We start from the raw sequence: 23,575 nt of genomic DNA on the forward strand, positions 1-23,575 counted from the left end.
TCCTTCCATTCAGCCACGTTCATAAGACAAAACATATCCATACCTTGACACTGCTTTGCTCACATTCCACTCCAAGAACCAAGACATCACCTCAAGGCATCTTGACTTCAACTATGTAGTTGGGTTGTCACACAGAGGATGGAGGAATGCCTCCCTGCTTTGCTCACCTCTTTCCCTTTGCTGCCACTGCTGCTGCTATCTGGGACCACTGCGAACTCTTCACATCTGAAAATTACTGACTTGTACATCATTTACAGAAAGTTGGTGTCACTATCCCAGGGAAGGCAGGTAAGCAAACTTCAGAGAAATAAGACCGTAATGAAATAACTTGTTCCTTAGGCTTAAACTTGTCAAGCAGTAATTCTGATATTTTGAATTCAACACACTGCCATTCTATTATTATTATTATCATTATCATTATTATTACTATTATATGTGGGAAACAATGGTGCTATGGATGCTAGGAAAAGATGCTGGGGTATATATCCTCACTTAGAATTAGAAAAACAGACAAAATCTGCTTTTACTCTCTGGGTCAGCATAAACATTTTTTTCTTAAGATTTTATTCATTTATTTGACAGAAAGAGAGACACAGCGAGAGAGGGAACACAAGCAGGGGGAGTGGGAGAGGGAGAAGCAGGCTTCCCGCAGAGCAGGGAGCCCAATGTGGAGCTGGATCCCAGGACCCTGGGATCATGACACGAGCCAAAGGCAGACGCCCAACGACTGAGCCACCCAGGCACCCCCAACATAAACATTTTAAAAGGGTGTTGGGGCACCTGGGTGGCTCAGTCGGTTGAGTGTCAGACTCTTGGTTACAGCTCAGGTTATGATCTCACGGTTGTGATATCAAGCCCTCTGTGCGGCTCCACACTCAATACAGAGTCCCCTTCAGATTCTCCCCCCACCCCTCCCTGTTTGTGCCCACACATGCATGCATGCACTCTCTCTCTCTCTCAAATAAATAAATAAAATCTTTAAAAAACAAACTAGGGGCACCTGGGTGGCTCAGTTGGTTAAGTGGCTGCCTTCGGCTCAGGTCATGGTCCCAGGATCCTGGGATTGAGCCCTGCATTGGGCTTTCTGCTCAGCGGGAAGCCTGCTTCTCCCTCTCCCACTCCCTCTGCTTGTGTTCCCTCTATCGCTGTCTCTCTCTCTCAAATAAATAAATAAAATCTTTTTTAATAAAATAAAATAAAAAACAAACTAAAGTTACGCCTGGGTGGCTCAGTCAGTTAAGCATCTGCCTTCGGCTCAGGTCATGATCCCAGGGTCCTGGGATCGAGCCCCGCATCAGGCTCCTTGCTCAGCAGGGAGCCTGCTTCTCCCTCTCCCTCTGCTGCTCCCCCTGCTTGTGCTCTCTCTCTCTCACACACACACAAATAAAATCTTTTAAAAAATAAATAAAAAATAAAAAAACTAAAAGGATGTTTAGATTTTTCTCAAGATTTCTTTCTCTTGATGAGCTTGGCCTCAGTTCAGTGGGGAGAACCAAGAGCCTCCCTAATTTTCTCATCTTCCTCCTTCTCTCTAGGCCTCAGTTTCCCCATCTATCTGCCTGATGAGGAAAGTGGAGCAGAAGATGAGCTCACAGTTCAGGTCTTTCTAAGGCCTTCTAGGGAAAGGGTGGGTCCTGCCCTCAGTCTGGACATCTCTGTTTCCCTCATGGACCGTGGTCTCCCAAGGGCAGAGTTTGCTTTATTCTCATCAGGGAAGACACAAAGAAGGAAGGGCAGGAAGCTCCTAAGAGATGACTTCTCACCCAGTGCACAAGGAGCGCAGGGGCTGCTGGGAGATGTTCTATGCCCCCCAAGAATTAGACAGAAGTTGGGGCTGGACAGTAGGCTGATGTTTGTGCATGTGCTCCGGTTCCTGTCCCAGCCCTCCTAGGATGCTCTGGGTGACCCTGGCCCAGCCTCTGGCTGCCCACAGGCACAGGTAGCCCCAGGGGGCCCCATGGAATCATTCTGGCAGACCCCTAGTCTGCCAGCTGAGTCCCTGAGCCATCTACTGCCTTGCCCTGTGGCCCTGTGGCCCTAGGCTTGGTGTGTGGCCTATAGGGTGGAAGGAGAACCCACAGGAGCCCCTAAGCCAGACACACAAAGCACACAGGCAGCTGGGAGGAGGCAAAGAGCCCAGGCTGTGGATTTTTACAGCCCCAGACTGGCTTGGATGCTACATGCCCAGACCACACATACTACTCCACACATAAGGAAGGCGCCCTTGTGGACACGTTTGGATTTCCAAGCTCTTGGTTCATTCACTCATTCATGCAGTCTTCAAAGCAACTCTGCTGGAGGAAAACCCTTCCTGCGCTGTGAAACCCTGCCTCTGTAAATTCCTAACTGGCCTTGGGCAGTGTGTCTCCTCTGTAATGTGGAAGGGATGCCGTGAGCATTAGAAATGCTGCAGGTAGGGGCGCCTGGGTGGCTCAGTCGTTAAGGGTCTGCCTTCGGTTCAGGTCATGATCCCAGGGTCTTGGGATGGAGCCCCGCATCGAGCCCCGCATCGTGCCGGGCATCCAGCCCCATACCGAGCCCCATACCGAGCCCTGCATCCAGCTCTCCGCTCGGCAGAAAGCCTGCTTCTCCCTCTCCCACTCCCCCTGCTTGTGTTCCCTCTCTCACTGTGTCTCTCTCTGTCAAATAAATAAATATTTTTTTTAAAAAAAGAAAGCAAGAAATGCTGCAGGTAAAGTGCCTGAGGCTGCAGACACACAGTCCCGGCGGCCAAATCAGGTAGGAGACGAGCGAGCCCACGAGAAATCAGGGCTTGGGTGATCCACAAATATGATTCCCTTGCAAAATAGGGCTCACAAGGGCTTTCTTGTCGCCCGGACAGTGAAGAGAAAGCTGATCGGCTTCCCCAAGGGCGACCGTCGCGCCTGTAGGCAAAAAGGTTTGATCACTGTCCGGCTGGAGAGGGAAGACTAGCCCGGGAGAGTGGCGACAAGTCCCAGCACCCTGGGAGGGAGGGGCGGGCGCTGCGGCAGGAAGGGAGGTGGAGACAAAGGAGGGGTCAGGCCTGGCCAGCTCGGGCTCCCGGGCGCAGGGCGGAGTTCGGGCCGGCCCGCACGCACGCAGGTGAGCTGGCCGGGGCGGAGCGCAGCGCAGCCGGTGCCAGGCTCGGGCGCCCGCGGCCGCCGCTCGGAGCCACCGGCCACAGCCGATTTCCCCAGCGAGGCCGAGGCGCCCCGGAGCCATGGCCGGCCAGAACTGCGGGGTCACAATCGCGCTGCTCGGGGTCCTGCTGCTGGGTGCCGTGCGCCTGCTGCGCGGAGCGGGTGAGTGCGGTGCGGCGGTAGCGGGTGGCGCGGAGTGGTGTTGGTGGCCCGCGATCAGGGTCCCGGCGAAGGGTGCGGAGGAGCCGAGGGACACCGGTGCGGTGAATGCTGAGTCGGGATGCACCAACGGCGCGGGGTCCCCGGGACCGCCCGGCTCCAGGGCGCGCGGCGTTGGGCGAGGTGGCCGTGCCCTCCTGGGTTCCGAGCGACCTCGTCCTGGGCGCAGGCCGCGGCACCTAGGAGTGTCCCCGGAGCGGGGGTGCCCGGCAGTCGGGGGATGAGCCCCGCGCCGACGGCGCAGGAGGAAATAAGAGCGCGCCCCGACCAATTCCCGGGGACCTGCGGCGCCCTGGGGGCCTCCCGCGGGTGCTTGGGGGCGCCGGGGCTGGGCGTGGGGAAGGAGCTATGCCCTCCTGGCCCACCCTCTACCTCCTCGCCTGGGCCAGGGAGAAGGCGCAAGAGTACAGTGGTTTGGCGCCCGACAGCTCACCGGATCACCCTTGTCCCGGTCCGCACGCTGCATTCTAGCTCTCCCGAAGTTCGGGAACATTAATTTGAAAATGAAAGCGCCGGGCTGGAGAAGGCCGCCAGGCATCCGCGGCGCCGCCAGGCATCCGCGCCGCGGAGGCGCTGCAGTCCCGCTCCTCGCGCCTCTGGGTAGAGTCTGCACTGGGGCCGCCGAAGGGGGTCGGCGAGGGGGCGTTCCAGAGAGGTGTGTGAATTGCCAGTAGTTCCGGTTGTGGGGAGGGACCGCCACCTCCCCGCTGCCTCTGCGCTGCGGGTGCCTGCGGGGAGGTGCCCTGCGGGTCCTGCAACTAGCAAAACACAGAAATAAGCAGGTGTACGAACTTGACTGGAGGCCTTTCCCGAAACTAGCACAGGTTTTGTGATTTTTTAAAGAGCTATCCAGGAAGCAATTTGGGTCTTTGATTATTCTTTGCTGCAGCTGGAGGGCGGGGGTTGTATTTGGCAGGTAGGTAGAATGTGTGAATTAAGTTAAGGAATAAAGCCAAGCGGGTGCGTTGAACTTTGGCGTTGTGGCAAACGCCACCATTACAAACCCACAGGAAAGCTTCCTTGTTCCTTCCTCCAACGGTATCCGGTAATGTTGCTGCAGGGTTCATAGAACATTTTAAGACTTCATTTAAAACCTTGTCCACGTATGCATATTTACTGTAGAACTCATTCACTGTCAGACTGAATTTTCCAGATTTCCTTTGGGGAAGAAAAAAGTTTAAGAATAGAGTGATTTCGTGAGTGAAAATGTGTGTAAATGTGTGTGAGAAAAATGCGTGTCCAATCACACTTGGGAGCTGTATGGAAATTGGAATCGAGATGTTTTGCATTGTCTGTGATACCCAGAACTCCTCCAGTAAGAATACAGCGTAAATCAAGGCATTAGTCATGACAAGGATGACAGGCTGGCCCGAACTGGCCTCTGGTAATGCATCTGATTTCACCCGGTGGCTGCCATTTTGGTTCCCGGTAGCTCCAGCAGAGTCCCTTCCTTCCCGGAAGTGCCTGACTCTCGGAGCCGTGTCTCATGGTTCGGGTATAAGTATGGGGAAGCCTAGCAACTTCCCATCTCACTTTCTTAAATCCTTCCTGTGGTCCTCAGAACTGGCTCTGTCCGGCCACATCTCTGGCCTGAACTGAGGACTGTGTCTCGGAGGTTAGAGCTGTTGCAGAATACAGCTGCTTTGCCTGAAGTCTTGGGGGTGGCCTAATGGGTATGGGCCTTTGAAGAGTTACTGGAGTCTGTCCGGAAAAGATGGAGACACAGTGAACTTGTTTTTTAAATCTCTGAACTCGGGGGCTGGGACGCCCGGGTGGCTCAGTCGTTAAGCGTCTGCTTTCGGCTCAGGTCATGATCCCAGGGTTGTGAGATCGAGCCCCACATCGGGCTCCCTGCTCAGTGGGGAGCCAGCTTCTCCCTCTCCCTCTGCCCCTCCCCCTGCTCATGCTCACTCTCTCTCTGTCTGTCAAATAAATAAATAAAATCTTTTAAAAAATAAATCTCTGAACTCTGTTAACAAAGACTCAGTAGAGTGAAGGTGAGGTTGGCATCTCTGCAGAACTGAACTGTAAAGGGAAGTTTGTGTCTCAGTGTGGTGTGTTGGGTGGGTTTGATGTAACCACCTGCCCTCCCACTTCCAAGAGTGAGGGACTAGTTAAGTTGGAATCATAACTTTGTTAAAACCTCAACTTGGTGACTTTTTAAGAACTGCTGAGATACTAGAGTCTGGGTCAGTGACCCCATTCTTGCCGCCATTGTTTTTTGCCAGAACTGTGAGCAGTCATCAAACAATGTGTTCACTCACCCTCGATGAGTATGTGTGTTAATCATTCTTCAGATTCAAATGAGGAGCTGGCGGCTGTTGTCTGGAATGTGTAACTGGCAGGACTGAGGATTCTTCCTCACCCCCACAGATCTTCATGACTTAGGGTCAGAGAGGGGTGCTCTGCTGACTGTAGGGAGGTGCTCTGGTGCCGGCCCGTCAGCCTCAGCGTTCACCTCAGATGCTGCCATTTTGTCTGTGAAGTCTGTACCTGCCTACACACACGCTCTTCTGGGGGTTCTCCCAGGCTCTCAAGGGAGGGGAAGGAAGTGGAAAACATCAATTAAAATGTTTCAAGTAATATATAGTTATTGTAGAAAAATTGGTAATAAATATAACCAACATAAAAAAATTAATCTGTGAGCAAAGCACCTTGGTCATTTTGGTGCAGTCTTATCTTCATGTGTGTGTGTGTGTGTGTGTAAAACCAAATATGGGACCATCCATTGTATGGCTTTCACCAGTCCCATTGGACATTTAAGTTGCTTTCCACTTTTCCTGCTAAAAAACAGAACATGTCTGACAATAGGGGACTGCTTATATCAATTCTGATAGGTCCGTTCAGTGAAAAGACATTAAAAATTACATAGCGCAGGGACACCTGGGTGGCTCAGTCGGTTAAGCATCTGCCTTCGGCTCGGGTAGTGATTCCAGGGTCCTGGGATCGAGTCCCGAGTCGGGCTCTCTGCTCAGCGGCAAGTCGCTTCTCCCTCTCACTCTCCCTCTGTACTCTCCCTCCCTCTCTCTTTCTCCCTTTCTCTCTCTCAAATAAATAAAATCTTTTTTAAAAATCTTTAAAAATATTACATAGCACAAATTCTATACTGACATACAATGATGTTATCTTTGTGTTGTCGAGGTTATAAAATAGTATAAGCTGGATTAGCTCATTTGGATATATCTGAGAATGTGTTCTTGTTCACTGTATTGTTCTGCACTTTCTTGACGATTCTGTCTGACTAAAACTCTGGAAATAGAATTGCTGGCATGAAGAATAGAGAAAATGTTCGGGCGGTGGATCCGTCCTCCCCGTGGCCCTGTGGAGGGCTCGTCCTGTGGTCCTGGTGTACATTCCAACCAGCATGTGCAAGCAGCTGGTTCCCACACTCGCAGGCTGTCCTCACTGTTTCAGTAACATCTAGGGAAGAAGTTTTTTCCTCCCTCTAGTTCAGCAAGTAGGGTCTGAACAGTGTTCTAAGAATCTTAGGAGCACCCCAGCTAGATGGTACTAATAGTCCAACAATGATTTTTTTTTTTTTTTTGGCCAAAAACCAACCAACCAAAAAAAAAAAAAACAACAACCCGGGGGGCGCCTGGGTGGCTCAGTCAGTTAAGCATCCTCCTTCGGCTCAGGTTATGATCTCAGGGTCTGGAATCTAACCCCGCAGTAGCAGGCTCCCTGCTCAGTGGGGGTCTGCTTCTCCCTCTCCCTCTGCCCCTCGCCCCAACTTGTGCATGCTCTCTCTCTCTAATAAATAAATAAAATCTTAAAAAAAAAAAAACAACAAAAACCCAGAACTGAATCCCTTTGCTTATAACACAAGCCTCACCTGGGATTCTGCACAGCAGTGCTGACTTGGGTTTGGATAGGGGAGGGGGTGGAGTTTGCTGGTTGGAGGGCTTCATGATTGAGCTCAAGGTGGGTGGGGCAGTGGGGGATGACAAGACCCCTGCTATAGGAGACCCATGGCTAAGGCTCTCCACCTGACTGATTAAGAAAAGTTCATACCCTTTAATTATGATTCTAAATTATAAAAATTATCCCACAGTCAAATTATTTCAAACCACTTCCGACAGCCTTGTAATTAGCCCTTCACCTTCTCCCAGGCAGCTGGCAACGTTCTTGACAACCAGGCCAGGAGAGCCAAGTTTCCTACCTCACCCCCTTGTAGCCTTGAATTTGTATTCAGTACATCATTTTTTAAAAACACTAACTACTTCTTGTCATAGCTAACACATATGGAGCATCTGCTCTGGACCAGCCACTCTTCTGAGTATTTTATATGTAAGCATGTCTCACCATCAGTAATTCATTCTTTAAATTTTTTTTAAGATTTTATTTATTTATTCATGAGAGACAGAAAGAGAGAAAGGGAGGCAGAGACAGAGGGAGAAGCAGGCTCCCTGTGGAGCAGGGAGCCTGACGCAGGGCTCGATCCCAGGACTCTGGGATCATGACCTGAGCCAAAGGCAGATGCCTAACGACTGAGCCACCCAGGTGCCCCTAATTCATTCTTTAAAACCAGACATTCTGCATGAAACAAAAACTGATGCCGTACGTCTCATTATTTCATATGGGAAGAACTGTAACAACCCAAAGCCCCAACTGTTTCCAAAAGCATAAACACAGAAAGACACTCATCTGTAATTAACCGATTCTATTCAGTGTAAAATACATAAGACGTCACTTCCAGATTGCCAAACCGTTTATGTGGTTCTTGGCGGACAGCTGCTTTGTGTGTAGTAACTTGCTGAACCCCCACTTGTTGACACTCGGGGCATCTCCATCAGATCCTGACACTCCACCTATTTGTATTTGCAATGTAAGTCGAGACCTTCTGAGTATTATTTTGTTTAAAATGTTGTGTTATGTTTGGAGCTGTAAATATTCCTGTTTCCTCCCTTTCCTCCGGAAAGAACTATGATAGATGAAACAAGGTTTGAGTCATAAAAACTAAGCTAGGGGCGCCTGGGTGGCTCAGTACGCTGGGCAGCTGCCTTCGGCTCAAGTCATGATCCCAGGGTCCTGGGATCGAGCCCTACATCGGGCTCCCTGCTCAGCGGAGAGCCTGCTTCTCCCTCTCCCTCTGCTGCATCTCCTGCTTGTGCTCTCTCTCTCTCTGTCAAATAAATTAATAAAATCTTTTTAAAAATAAAATAAAATAAATAAAAACTAAGCTGCTTTCTCCTAAGAAAATGTAAATTGAGGAGGTGTCCTTGCGGAAACCTGCTAGCCTTTTACCTGTCCATCCTTAAGCAAGTACCCCCATGAAGACCCCTGTGTTGAGGGGCACAGAGAGGTGAAGTCACTTGCCCAGGGTTACCCAGCTGGTAGGGAGTGATGCTAAGGTGGCGGCCCAGGTAGCCTGACCAGAGAGCCCAGCTCCTGTCACCAGTGCCCAGTAATAACCCCTGTGCACAGTGGGACTCCTGATGACCACGTTTGCTAGTCCTCTCAGAGACAATGTCTATGCTCCAAACATGTCCTTTCATTTAAAACAAAACAAGCAACGCTTACTGAGTGCTGTGCTCATATTTGTTCTGGGGATGTGTATGTGCTTTTAATAGTCAAAGTATTTCAAGACTGTGCTTCGAAAACACCTGGACGCGGTAACAAAAATTCAAAGAGTAGGAAAGGGTGTGTGGGAGGAAGCATGCCCCCATCCACCTCTGACCCCAGGTTTTCTCCCAGAGGCAGCCATGGTTTCTTGTGCATTGTTCCTGAGCTGTTCTACACATGTACAAGTTTATAAATGTATGTACCTTCCTTCTTTACACAGCAGGAGCATAACCATAGTATACAGGATAGGATGTTTCTCACACGTGTCTTGATTTTGTTCACTTTTTGTGATTTTGTCCATCTTGTGCTCACTCCAGATTGGAACATATGGGGGCTGTCATTCTTTTTGACAGCTGCATAATATTCCTTGCTGTGGGCACAACATGTTACATTTCACCAGCCCTGTACCAGACTGGATTGTTTCCAGTCTTTTGTCTTTATTTATTTTATTTTATTTTTATAAGATTTTACTGATTTATTTGAGAGTGAGAGAGAGAGCATGAGCAGGAGGAGGGGCAGAGGGAGAGGGAGAAGCAAGCTCCCCTCTGAGCAAGGAGCCTAATGCAGGGCTCGATTCCAGGACCCTGAGATCGTGACCTGAGCCAAAGTCAGACCCTTAACCCACTGAGCCAGCCAGGCACCCTGGTCTTTTATTTTTATAAACAGAGCCTCAGTGACCATATTTGCAGTTGACTTCATTAGGCATATAGGCAAGTTTACCTGTGGGTGAAAATTCCTGGAGGAGGGAATTACTGGGTCAAAGGATTTGTACAGAAAGTAACAAAGAACAAATGGAGCAAAGTGAGTGACAGAAGTGAGACAACTTGCCCAAGGTCACAGCTAATGAGTGGTGGCGCTTATCTGTGAATCCGGGCAGACCCGTTTCAGAGTGCAGGCTCTGCACCTCCCCACACTGCGGTTTACTCCTTCCTTTCATCTTTCCAGTTGAAACTAACCATACATTTTAGGCGAGAGAAACGTTTCGAATTTCCTTTTAAATATTTACTTTTGGCTAAGTGCTCAGTGTGCCCAGAGTCCTGGGGGTCAGGAAGACTGAGGCCAGGCATGGTTCTGGTAGCACCTCACGTTGACATTGAGGAGTCATTTGTTCTTACTGACTTTTTACATAGGTGAGTCTCATGGTTAAGGTGTAACACACTCTAAGCTGCTATAACACACAGACTCAAATGTGGGTCATGGCTCAAACACAACAGATGCGTATTTCATGCTTATATAAGCTCCCAAACAGGGGATCCCCTCCAAGCAGTGATGAGGACCCAGGCTCCTTCCGCCTTCTTGCTCTGCCATCTTCAATGTGTGGTCATCCACATCAAACTGACAGAAGACAGAAGAACACAAAGGGGCTCACATGGGAGGTTTTTATGGCCCGAGCATAGGAGTCATTTCAAATCATTTGTGCTGCCATTCTCTTGGCTAAAACTCAGTGGCATGGCCCCATCCCACTGAAAGGGAGACTGAAATGTAGTCTAGATGTAACCCTGGAAGAAGTTAGTATTGTCCAGTTGGCAAGGCACTGGGCGTAGTGGGCAGAGCACCAGACTTAACAGTCAAGACACGTGGTGGTAACCTCAAGTCTTGTCAACCATGAGCTTTAGGACGTGGGAAAGTTGCCTTGCCTCTCTGGGCCTCGGTTTTTCCAATCTTTAATGTAGGGGCTTGGACCATGCAGAGGAAGCACCAGCCCTCATGTTTTATGAGCTGATTTTAAACCAAAGCTGATCTGTGGGCCTCCTGGAGACCCCTGAGCTAGGGGAACAGCTCAGGCAGATTCATATCCAATGCCCGTGAGCTTAGTGGCTGGTGTGCATGTTCAAGTGTGCAGCGCGACTCTTGTCATCTTGCTCTCTTTCTGTCTGTATCTCACATGAGCTCAGGAAAAGAGGCTAGAAGGAAGGAAGTCCCACCGCAAGCACGTGGCCTTGCAGGGTGGCTCAGCAGAGCCCCCTGTGTGGAGGACAGTTTCTTGGTGGCAGGAACGATCATGACAAGGACTCTGTATTGTCCTGCGTGATCTCCCCCATTTGAGCCACATTGCCCCGCAGCATCCTGACCGGGTTGGCATGGTTTGGTTTGGTTTTCTCTAAATAGTGATGCTGAATCTGTGAGAGAACACGATAGAAAATCAGATTTTGCCTTACAGACATTTGCTTTACAACTTGTATGAAATGAAAAGTTCTTTCTTCAACTACTGGACTTAAAAAAATAATCGGCGCTTCTCAAGTCTCTCCTGAGCAGAGGAGCCCAAGACCAGGGCACCAGTGAGAGCCTGGCTGGTCTGACTTTGCTGGGGAGGGGCTGTCCTCTCGGACCAGCCGTCCATGCTGCCTGATGCCAACACAACTCAGCAATATGACTCCAACACCAGTAAACGCCTCACTTCAGAGTGGGAGCATCTTTAAGTAATGAGTTGGGAAATATCTCGAAAGAACAAATTAAAACTGTTCCATAAGCACAGACAATGTAGCTTTCTTTAAGTTTTAAGTGAAATGCCGATACTTCTGACCCTCCATGACAGAAGACCAGAAGATTCTGGGTAAAATGTGCCATTTCTGCAAAAACATGAAGTACCAATCTGCTGCCTCTGGGATGATAAAAGTCTCCAGAAATGAGTTTCATCAAAGTCTAATGAGGCCCCAAATTACGTGGAGTTTAAGTTAAACTGTCGTTTTGGGGGTGGGGTCCACCACATGGCCACGCACGATGCCACACAATGCTTGGAGCCCTGAGGAGCTTTCTGTAGCCCTTGACGATATGTGGTCCAGCTGGGAGCCGGGCAAGGATGGTGTCCGTCCTGCACACGCCGATCCATCCAAACAGATGCCTTATCTTCCACTACTGATCTGGGGGCAGGAACATCAGGCTGTTTCAAACAAAAATGTTTGGCTAAAGCAGCGTTGAGCCTGAAAACAACTCGCAGATGTTTAGTGAGAGGTCCGGGGACGCCATAAGGGCTGCAGAGATAAAGCCCCTGAGTGTGAAGGGCTCGGGGCATCTCCTGGACCCAGACAGACGTCTGGCTCTTACGCAGAGTGGCACGCCACGGTGGGGGAGAGGCCAAGAGCCAGCAGCATGGAGGGAGGCACAGCGGTATGCCTCTGCTCCCGCTGGAGGCCTCGGGCAGCTGGGAACACTGTCTTCGGGAAGATTCAGCAGTGGTGATGGGCTATCCTCCCTGCTGAGTGCCAGGGAGGGGGGGAGCAGAGAAATGGAAGGAGTTGAGCCAGAGGTCTAACTGGGCTCACGGTTACCTGCTAGCTTTTTGGAAGCAATCTCATTCAGACAAGCATTGGGATAGGGCAGAGCTTGGTTCAAGTCCTGACTCCCCCAACTCTTAACTAGGCGGCTTGGGCTAGTTACTTAGCCTCCCGAGGACTCAGTGTCCTCAGTTCCAAATGGGGACATGGTAGCACCTCATGGGTAGCTGGAGGTCTGTATGAAATCACGTCTGTAAACCACTCAGTACCCGGTCTGGCCGAGAACAGATTCCTCAGTTAATGAGAATTGCTATTTCTTTGATTATTTGAGTTGAGCCCACGAAGAACTTGGAGATTTTCAAGAGCAGACGGTCTGGATGGAGCTGCCAGGCCATGGTGTGCATAACCAGGTTGCTCGTGGGAGACAGAGGTTGTTCTCCGGCCTCTGCTACCACACGCTGTGCTTCAGTTACTGTCCCCGTGCAGGTGACTTTGGGCAGGTGTGAGGACATCTCGTGGGAAGTTCCTAGAAATGAAGCTGCTGGATTAAAAATGGCAAGAAGTCGGGGTGCCTGGGTGGCTCAGTCGGTTAAGCGTCTACCTTCAGTTCAGGTCATGATCCCAGGATCCTGGGATCGAGCCCCATGTCAGGCTCCCTGCTCAGCGGGGAGTCTGCTTCTCCCTCTGCATCCCCCCACCCCACTCGTGCTCTCTCATGTTCTCTCTCTCACTCTCTCTCAAGTAAGTGAATAAAATCTTTTAAAAAATGGCAAGAAGTCATTCTCAATGACACTAGAACAAGTTTTTTAAAATTGTTTGCAAGTGAGTACCTACACACACACACACACACACACACGTTTTCTGTTAGCCAAGAAACTGACGAGACCAGTTTTATATAACTTTAATGCCATGCCCAATTTCTCTGCGAAATGAATGAGAACACCCCAGTAGGCTTCTGAGGGTTATAGTATTCTTGTGAGCAGGTATCATACACCGACCCTAAGCTGGAATGTGCCAAGCCGTGGAAACAGAGCTGGACCCCTGCCTTTAATCCTACCCCCCCACTCCCCGCCCTGAGAGACAAAGAAGGATTACCCAACCGGCCTAGAAGTTGCTGACAATCTTATCAGGCACTTCAGCCTTGGGCTAAATCTGTGGCGAGCAAGTTCTCAACTTGTCAGAACACAGAAGACGTTTTTCAAATTATAAACAGTGCTTGGGTCATCTTACAGAAGCCCATCACCACCCAATGCAGCCGAACACTGCCATCCAAATCTTCCAGCCTCCCAGGTCTGTGCCTGTGTGGGGAATACAATACAAGTTCTAGCCAGGGACCTGGGGCCCAAGGAAGGTGTGTCCCACTGGCACCTGGAAGCTCTAGATAAGCATCTTCTGCTCCTTGTCCTGGTAGTTGGAGACTGGAAACAACCCAAATGTCCTTCATTAAAAGCCTGGTTAAGTAGATGATGATACATCCCAACAGCAGAATGCTACATAGCCATTTAAGGCAATTGGGTGTCTTTCAGTGTACTGATGTGGAGTGACCCCCAAGATATATTACAGACGGGAAAGCGTAAAGTTCAGAACAGTGAGTATAGCGCGTTGCCTGTTGGCAAAAGGAACTGAAATAAAGTCAGCGTGGCGTATAGATATATACTTACATATTCAGAGAGTACCTGTGTGAGGACACACAAGAAGCAGACATCACTGGTTGCCCCTGACAAAACCCCCAGATGCAAGATAAAAGCAAGACTTTTTACTGATCAAAACTCTTTTTTTTTTACTTTGTGCTTCATTTATTTATCTAAGTGTAAAATATATTTTTCAGCTCTATTACACTATAATATACAGAGCACAAGGTTCACCAATCTCAATGGCACTATTCAATGAGTCTTGTCAAATGCATGATTCAACAGTCCCACCACCCTGCAAAGTTCCTCCAGACCCCTTTGCAGTCAATCCCCAGGCAACCATTGATTTGCCTTTTGCCTTCTAGCACCAAAGTTTTGCCTTAAAAATAGTCTTAAATTAAAAAAAAAAAAAAAATTCAAAGCCAGGTTTAAAGATAGCAATCAATACTTTTGTTAAAAAACAGATTTTGTGAATGTAAATACTGTCTTCAAAAAGTCGACAGTTGCTTCCTGCAAGAATTTGGTTGTGTAGAAGGAACGGAGTAGAAGGATCAAGTCAGTAGGAATTGGGGAACTCATGACCAAAGCTGCCTTCTCCACGTGGAGTAATTTTCTTGAAGAGCAAATTGCTGCATTTCTCCCCCCTATCCACTCTTAGAGCCTAGCACTGAGCAGGCCTAGAGAATTTGATTTTTGGCTAGGAAGTCTTTGAAAGATCTAGCGCAGTCTTAAGCCATTAGGTAATAAATCCCATCCATTCCACAGATCTTGGAGGCCCTCTGTGCTAGACGGTCAACATACAGAGGTAGGAAACCCCAGTCCCTTGCTCTCCAGGGACTCACCATCCAGAAGGGATTCAAACATGTATACTGAGGGCTACAAATTAGAGGCATAGAGGCCTCAACCCAGTTCTGTTTGGTGTGTTTTGAAAAAAAAAGCTGAATTACAATGTATTTAGTAAAGTATGCACTTCTGATTCAGCAAATACCCTATGTTGGCCTTTCTCGTTTACATTGCCTGCTTGGGCCCCAGACGCATGAGTTTGAGACACTGTCCAATGTGATAAATACACTTAAAAGATATATGTATAAAAACTGCAGTAAAGGTCGGGGATGATGGAGACTAGCTTTTTCGTAGGCAGGAAAAGAGAAGAAGGAGGACAAGGTGTTCTCCTGGTGTCTGATGTCTGTGGGACATTGTAACAAACCATGAGGTTGACTCTGGGGTGGAAATGTGGCTCTGTCATTCATTACCAATAATCCCACAGTGTTGTTCTGATATTTCCAGAGCATTTTCCCACCATCTCTGAAAAGACAACTTGCTAAGTGATCCACTATCTGGAAAAATGTAATTAAAGATGATCCTTCAACTCCAGATGGCCAACACAAAAAGATGCTCAGCATCCCTCATCATCAGGGAAATGCAAATCAAAACCACAATGAGATATCACCTCACACCTGTCAGAATGGCTAAAATCAACAACACAAGAAACAAAAGGTGTTGGCGAGGTTGTGGAGAAAGGGGAGCCCTCTTGCACTGCTGGGAATGCAAACTGGTGCAGCTGCTCTGGAAAACAGTATGGAGGTTCCTCAAAATGTTAAAAATAGAACTACCCTAGGATCCAGCAATCATACTACTAGGTATTTACCCAAAGAATACAAAAGTACTAATTCAAAGGGATACATGCACCTTGATGTTTATAGCAGCATAATCTACAACAGCCAAATTATGGAAGCAGCTCAAGTATCCATCGATTGATGAATGGGTAAAGAAGATGTGGTATATACATATACACATATACATATTTATACTACATCTTATTTATCGATATATGATACATAGATATCATACACACACATGCGCACGCACACAATGGAATATTAGTCATAAAAATGAATGAAATCTTGCCATTTGCAACAACATTGATGGAGCTAGAGAATACTACGCTGAGTGAAATAAGTCAATCAGAGAAAGACAAATACCATATGATTGCACTCATATGTGGAATTTAAGAAACAAAACAAGCAAGCCAAAGGCAGGGGGAGAGAGAGATAAACCAAGAGAGAGAATAAACTGCTGGTTACCAGAGGGGAGGTGGATGGGGGATGGGGGAAATAGGTGATGGGGATTAAGGAGCGCACTTGTGATGAGCACGGGGTATCGTATGAAAGTGTTGAATCACTATATTGTACACCTGAAACTAATATTACACTGTATGTTAACTAACCGGAATTTAAATAAAAACTTTTAAAAAATAATGATCCTTCAATATATGATTTATAACTGGAGACCCAGCTATAGGAGCAAAACAGAACGTAGTTGAATGAGGATTAAATGCCTCATTGCTCTGGGATTTTCTAGCTGGTTTTGTTCCCATCCTCCTCTTCTTTCCTTGTTAATAGCACTTGGCAGTAGGACCAACTCCTGCTGTAAGGAAGGAATGTGGTTCATGAAAAGGAAAGTGCTCTGAACTACAGTCTCTTCTGTCCCTTTCAGGAATAACCATCTGCTGTTTTCTTCCACCTGCCAACACGATGTGCTTTGGGGCGAGGCTCCTCAAAACCCTCATCTCAGCATTCTTGGTCCCTCAACCTTGTTTTTTATCTCCCTGAATTTTTAGCCTAATGACCTTGAGATCACTGGCTAGTCCCAATACTGGCACCGTCCAGGTGCCAATATGACCATCCTTGTTGATGGAATTTGTTCCATGATGGTTGAACCCCTATAATATCCATTCTTGTTGATTTAAGACCTTCCATGTCAATATCTTCTGCAACATCCATCCTCATGGACATAACACCTTCCGTAACAACCGTTCTTCTCTAGTGGCCCTCCTCAGTGATGAGACATCTTCCATAATGGTTGATCTTGTTGACATAACACCTCCCATAATCACCATGCTCTAATGTAACGTATTCTATAATGGCCCTCCTCATTGACATAACACCTCTTGGGAACTGTCCTAGCCCCCCTGTGGGTGAGGAAAGCATGTGTCTGTCTGGCCCCAAAGATTTCCTGAAGTGTGCAGCCTTCCTTTGCTGACCTGTTTTACCCTGGGTTTGCCAGAGAAATCACTTTGTTGACCTGGCCTGTGGTCATTTGAGAGAGCTTCATTCGGAGACTTATTGTCCGAGCCAGGCTGTGTGGGTTGACACCCCCTGCCCTTTAAGAATGCTGGAAACATCGATAACAGCAAGAGGTACTGATCCCTAATCCCTAAAACAAGAGATTCAAACAGTTGGCTGTCTTGGCTCCTGCGAAGGTGATACACCCACCCTCCCCGGTTATGTCCCCCCGAGTAACCAAGAGTTTGGGTCTTTGCAGTTAAGAAACTGGCAGCCCTAAGGCCCCCCAAAGGCCCATTTCACCCCTCTCTCAGCCGCCACTTGGTGAAGGCTGATCCCCTGGCTGCAAATGCTGCCGTCTGTCCTTCTGGTTGTGGCAAGTCTGGAGTGAGGGGTGAGTCAGCCGGTGGTCATCCTCCAGACAGAGTATCAGGAACGAAGGTAGGGAAGGAGCGGGGGGAGACGTCAGAGATGACAGCAGGAGCGGACATTATCCCTTGCCCAGGACTTGTCGTTCATGAGGAGAGTTGGGATCAGGGCTCTGAGGGGGGCAAGATGACAGGCCAAGAGAGGGGCTCAAACTAGGCAAACAGGCTTGTTTTGGACGGCTAGGCTCCTGCCTCCCTACCGAACATAGTGTACCGTCACAGGGGCCTCTGTCTGCACTAGGGCAAAGGGCAGCGTTGGTATTCAGAGTGGGTGTTGGAAAAGCAAACAGGATCCTTCTCTCTGCGTTGGTGTTGAGTGCTACACACTGAAGCGGGTCCCTCCCTAGCTGCGGTTGGGGCAAACGCTTGGGCCCCGGCTGCCCAGCAGCCCGTGACCTTGAGGGTGGACATCTTGGAGCAGCAACCATGTGTGGGCTTTGGAGTCAGGCAGTCCTGGGTTTGGATCTCAGCCGTGCATCTTCCAGCTGTGAATGTGAACAGTTTACCTAAAGGATATGTATAGGAAGTACCTGGCACGTGGCAGATGCCGAACACGTCGGGGTGGTAGGTTATGGCCATCATTCCCAGAGGCCACCTCCCACCAGCCCCCAGCTTTGGCCAGCCCCTACACAGCCTAGCACTTCTGGACTCTTGGGGTGTTAAGGCCAGGCTTCCCACTGGCTCTCTCCCTGATGTCTGGTTTTCATCTGAGGACCCTCTTTTTGCTCTCGCTCTGCCCAGAGGGCCAGGTGAGATGACCAGCCATGAGCTCTCTCGACCACGGCATGAGCTTCCCTCTGATGCACTTCTCCACCCCTCTCCCCGTCACCTTCCAGCGTGTGGACACTCAAGTTTTACAGTAAATACAATGAGGTTAGACATCCTCGTGGATGTACACTTCCAGAAAAGCTGTCCACTTGACATAACACCATAATGGTAACTCAGCTCAGAAGGGAAGGCTCCAGAGCGCCTGGGTGGCTCAGTCAGTTAAGCATCCGGCTCTTGATTTCCACTTAAGTCATGATCTCAGGGTTGTGAGATCAAGCCCCACGTTGGGCTCCGCACTTAGCAGAGTCTGCTTCTCTCCCTCTGCCCCTCCCTGCACACTGTCTCTCTCTCTCTCTGTTAAATAAATAAATCTCTAAAAACGAAGAAGGGAAGGATCCATGTCCTAGACAATACCATATATTCATCCAAACCCCTTTCCTTGAGCAGCTCAGCAGGTCCTGCCTGGAACCCCATCTGGTTACAAGTTCTATACTAGTTTTCTACTGCTGCATTACAAATCATCACAAATTTAGTGGCTTACAACAGCACCCATTAATTAGCTCATAGTTCTGTAGGTCAGGAGTCCAGATATGATGTGGATGGGTTTCTGCTCAGTCTCCCTAGGCTAAAATCAAGACGTTGGCCAGGCTGTGTTCTTATCTAGAGCTCGGGTCCTCCTCTAAGCTCACATGGTTGTAGCAGAATTCAGTTCTTTGTGGCCGTACGTCTGGGGTCCCCCTTTCCTCAGTAGCTGAAAGCTGAGCCTGCTCACAGCAATTAGCTTCCCACACCCACACTCCCTGCCACGTGGCCCCCTCTATCTTCAAAACCAGCTACAGAGAATCCACCTCTACCAGTCGAATTCCTTTCACACTTCAATTCTCTTTCTCCAGGAAAAGCCCAGACTTTTTTAGGTTGCTCGACTGATTAGGTCAGGCCCACCAGGATAGTGTTCACCTGGCCCTACAACACCATCTAATCACATGAGTGATATCCCATAATATTCAGAGTCCCTCCCACACTCAAGGGGAAGAGAACATACACAGCGCACATCTTTGGGGCCATCTTGAAATTCTGCCCACCAGAGGGTTCAGGGGCTCGGGGGCTTTGTCCCCTCTGGGGGGGATGGAGGTGATGGCGGGCCATCTCTAGATGAGGGCCTACCAACAGCGCGGCCTTGTTCTTTCCACTTCACACATATAGGGTCACTGCAGTACTTGTAGAAGTCCCGCATAGTCAATGTTTGGGACCAAATAGTACAGATGAGAACCCTACAGTTTAAAGAAGTCAGATGGCTTTTCCCAAGCAGCGCAGCCAAGCACGGGCCCAGGGATGACTGGAGAGACTTGGTTCATGAGGCAGGGAGTGTTACGCGCATCGGGCTGAGTGATGGGGGCAAGACTCAAGTGGCCCCCAGCACAGGTCAGGCCTTAATAGAACCTTCTCTCCTGCTGCCCCTCCCTGCTCCCCCAGGAGCGGCTCTTCAAAGCTGCAGGCTGAACTAAATCAAAGGTAGATGTTTTAATAATGAAGCATTTCCCCGTTGCCCTCCCAACCCCATCTCTTAACATTAGCTTTGAGGGACGGTGAATAATAAGGTGGAAATGGGCTCATATAACCTTCTGGAAAAACCCATTTGAAACTAAACTTATTTTTAGTTTAACCAATTCATGGTTTTGTTCAGACAAGTAAGAGAGTCTTCTTGTCTATTGCTCCTAATCGCCAAGGAATGCAGGCCTGTTAGAACGCTGGTCATGGTAGCCCATCGTTGGGTCTGCAGCACCGAGAAGGTCAAGGTCGCTGAGCGCTGATGGCTAGCAGGCTGAGTGACGTTCTGACCAGCTGCTCACTTTGCAGAGAAGTGCCCCTGCTTCTTTTTCATACCCTTCTGCCATCTTTTGAGTTTTCTAGTTATTGACATCATTTTTCGCTTAAAGAAAAATTTCTCCCCCTTCTCAAAAGTGAATATTGTGTGTATGTATGAATTGGAGCCTATGTGCCATTTTGCTCAATTTTTGGTTGTTATTCAAATCAGTGGTTAGCAATTCTCGGGTTTAGAAGTGAAGCACACTGACGTGATGCTCCGTGAAATAAGCAAGACACAAAAGAACAAATACTGAATACTTTATATGAGGTCCCCAGAGGAGCCAGATACATAGAGACAGAATGGTGGGCACCAGGGGCTGAGGGAGGGAAACAGGGAGCTGGTGTTTAATGGGGACAGAGTTTGGGAAGATGGGAAAGTTCTGGAGATGGATGATGGCAGTGGTCACAGAATAACATAATTATACTTAATGTCACTGAACTGTACACTTAAAAATGGTTTACTGTGGTAAAGTTTCTGTTATGTATACTTTACCACAATTTTTAAAATGGGAAAAAAATATTTGTGGGGTTTATTTATGGGTAGTGGAAGGATGAGTAGTCTCTTCTCTTTTGTCTTTTTTACCACAATTAAGAAAAAAAAAAAATCAGGGGTGCCTGGGCGGCTCAGTCGTTAAGCGTCTGCCTTCGGCTCAGGTCATGATCCCAGGATCGGGCTCCCTGCTCCTCGGGAAGCCTTCTTCTCCCTCTCCCACTCCCCCTGCTTGTGTTCCCTCTCTGGCTATGTCTCTCTCTGTCAAATAAATAAATAAATAAAATCTTTAAAAAAAAAGAAAAGAAAAAAGAAAAAAAATCAGTGAAGCACCTTTCGATCCCAAGGCTTGCTTTGTAAATGTCCTTACCAGTGGATCTGCTTCTAACCCTATCCTCAGAGGAAGACTTGCCACACCCCACAGGGTCGCTCTGGCGGGGTCCCACAAGCCTAACTCACCACTTGCCTGGTTCAGACCCCTCAGGCTTCAATCCGAGGCCAACAGGCTTTTGTCTGGGCAAACAACATTTGGTTGTAGCCAGGAGTGTGAGGCTCTGCAAGAGTCTAGGACCTGGGGGGCAGAGATTTTTGAATCATTTGTGAATGAGACCCTGTGCCCAGCACTCTGCAGGCACAAAGTGGGACTCAGGCTGGGTTCGGTACATGCCCAGAAGGACAGAGAAGGGGGGTTGAGCCTCTCATCAGGGCAAGTTTCAAATAACCTTTTTTTTTTTTTTTTTTTTTGAGTTTTAAAAATTGTTTTATTGAGGCATACAAGAAAATACATAAATGTTAAGTATACAGCTTGATACATTTTCCATATGTATGTACGTACACACATATACGTGTGCATGTGTGTGTATCCTTCTAGTACCCCGGAGTTGTTCCTCTTACCCCTTCCTAGTTAATACCTGTCTCCCTATCACTGTTCTGACATGTAAGCACAGATTGGTTTTGTCTTCTGGAAGCTGATACAAATGGAATCCTACAACATGTAGTCTTTTGTGTATGGATTCTTGTGCAACCATCTCCCTGCTAACTTTGTATCCAAAGGACCTGAACAGCTAATCTCTACTGGCAAGGCCATTGGAACAAAGTGCTCTAGGGCTGAAACACTGAAGAAATTGGAGATCCAGCAGCTTCTAAACGTGAGCATGCATACAGATGGGTTTTTCGATCTGCTCCTCTGATTCTTTCCCCATCCATCCTTGTGATCTTTAGTGACTTTCACGGCCTGGTAACTCACACTTCAGAGTCTGACAAAATGAATCTTTTTAACATTTCATAAAATGTAAATGTGATTTAAGCCGGCCTTATAGCATGTTAGCATATCATGAATTATTCACAGCGGTCATCAGCTGAGTTATGTTTGTTGTTTAATTCTGCAGTTCCCACGTTCAGTCCGTTATGATGCAACTTTTTGTCCCTCTGTGGCCCTCTTTGAAATCATTCCTTCATCCGGTGCAGTTTGATTCAATCTGAAGTGAAATGTGAAAGTCCACATTTTGGGTTGGCCACAGTCCCAAAGTTTTATACAACAATGTATCCATTTGCTCCAGACTCTGGCCCTGACGGTCGGCAGCCTGGTTGTGGGTCTCTAAAGTGCATCTCTAATAGGGTGTGTTTTCTTTGATCATAAAAGGGAAGGATACAGCAGAAAGGTTTGGATTTGCACATGCATCACCACTTTAGAGAAATAATTCAAAACACAAGCCCTGCAGACAGTTGCTTGCTAGTGTCCCCTTCAGAGGATCGTTCAGTTACTTTAGAAAATAAACAACTTGCATCAGTGAGCATCAATTTCTTTCCTAAAGAGTTTGGGGATTAAGAGTAGGAAGTGAATGGGTGGACCTAACAGTCCCCTGTTTTGATAAACCGTTCCAGCAAGTTGGATTGACTAGGAAGACCCACGGGGTTGCTTTTAACATTGCCCTTTGAACTTTAGGTTACCATGTCCTCTAGGATTGCTCTCAGAGCCATGGAAATGGTAAACTATTTTAAAGAGAACTATGGGGTCTCTTTCACCCAGGGGGTGGGAACGTGACATCCTTGGAACCCTGAAATCCCCGGATGTGACTCAGGAAGGCGAGCCCAGCCTTGTTCTTCTTCGTAGGCTGGCACGTGCTGGACAGCAGCTCATCATTTGCGTCCTGTGGCTGGAATCCACTTTCTTCCCTGCCCTGACCTCCCCGGTGCGGTCCTGTGTCACGGTTCCACCCTTTCCCTGGTGGGAAGTGGCAGGTATTCATCCCCAGGCCTTTTATTTTTAACTGCGGTCAATGTCCAAGTAGGCTAGCTGATCACTGCAGTGTTTAGCGCATGAGGTTTAAGTGTGACCCTTACCTTTGGAGAACCCGTAAGCTCTAATGGGAGCATGGTGGGCGAGTTCTTGTGGCCACCCGTGGCCCAGCATCCTCAGTTGGGAGGTGCCCGTGCTATTTGGAGCTGGAGAATGGTCACCTGTCCCGTTACCTACCTCTTCCTCCAGACTTCCCACAGTAGCCTGAAGCATCCCCCCAGCCCGGCCCCGACCACCACCCTTGCCCCAGCGTCTTCGTGGGGCTGCCTGGTGGGCGGCCATCATTCCACATCCCTTTGTCCTGCAGCAGGCTGCTTTGTCCCAGCCAGACTGCGGGGGGAGGCTGGTGGCGTGGAAAAGGAGACGAGGTGGTGGTGGGCGGTGGTGGTGTGCCTTATCAGGTCCTGCTTGATTTCCACACCACTGAAGAATGGGCGAGAGTCTCTACCCAGGAGCATTCATTCCCTGCCACGCCAAACTGGAGGCCCGGGTTGAGATTCATCCGCTCCAACTAAACGAGAAGGAAATTCAGTAGATGGGGATTTGGGAGCTTCTCCTCAACTGAGGTCTGATTTTTGCCTCTTGAGTCTCGCTGACAGTGGTCTCAGGAAGTGAGCCCACGGATCGGGACTTCCACAGGTGCTTTCCCTAAAGACCTGGCACTAGCCCTTTATTCCCGGTGCTCTCTACCTGAATCATGGCCGCTTTTCCTTTGCCACCAGCTTGGCCACATGCCTCCCATCCCACAAGCCCCAAGCAGACTGCCCCCAAAGCTGCAGAAGAACCGTTAGCACCTAAACATGCCAATTTCCCTTCCTCGCATCCTTGTGCTGGGACCTGTCCAAAAAGATGCACAAAAAAGGAACCACATCCCAAACATTTCGAGTTCCAGGGAACTTTAAATCTTAAG

General features: G+C 48.6%; 1 protein-coding gene across 2 annotated transcripts in view; it reads left to right on the plus strand.

The window, feature by feature from the left end:
- The first annotated feature begins 2,828 nt into the window (after positions 1–2,828).
- CDCP1 (CUB domain containing protein 1) overlaps positions 2,829–23,575 on the plus strand; it is a 55,213-nt gene continuing 34,466 nt past the window's right edge. For both annotated transcript variants that reach the window (XM_036095866.2, XM_036095868.2), the window contains exon 1: positions 2,829–3,284. In XM_036095866.2, the coding sequence (XP_035951759.1) occupies positions 3,203–3,284 (82 nt within the window). In that variant the 5' untranslated portion in view covers positions 2,829–3,202. The remainder of the gene's footprint in view (positions 3,285–23,575) is intronic.

The sequence above is a fragment of the Halichoerus grypus genome, chromosome 1 (genome assembly GCF_964656455.1).
Source record: "Halichoerus grypus chromosome 1, mHalGry1.hap1.1, whole genome shotgun sequence".
Taxonomy (NCBI): domain Eukaryota; kingdom Metazoa; phylum Chordata; class Mammalia; order Carnivora; family Phocidae; genus Halichoerus; species Halichoerus grypus.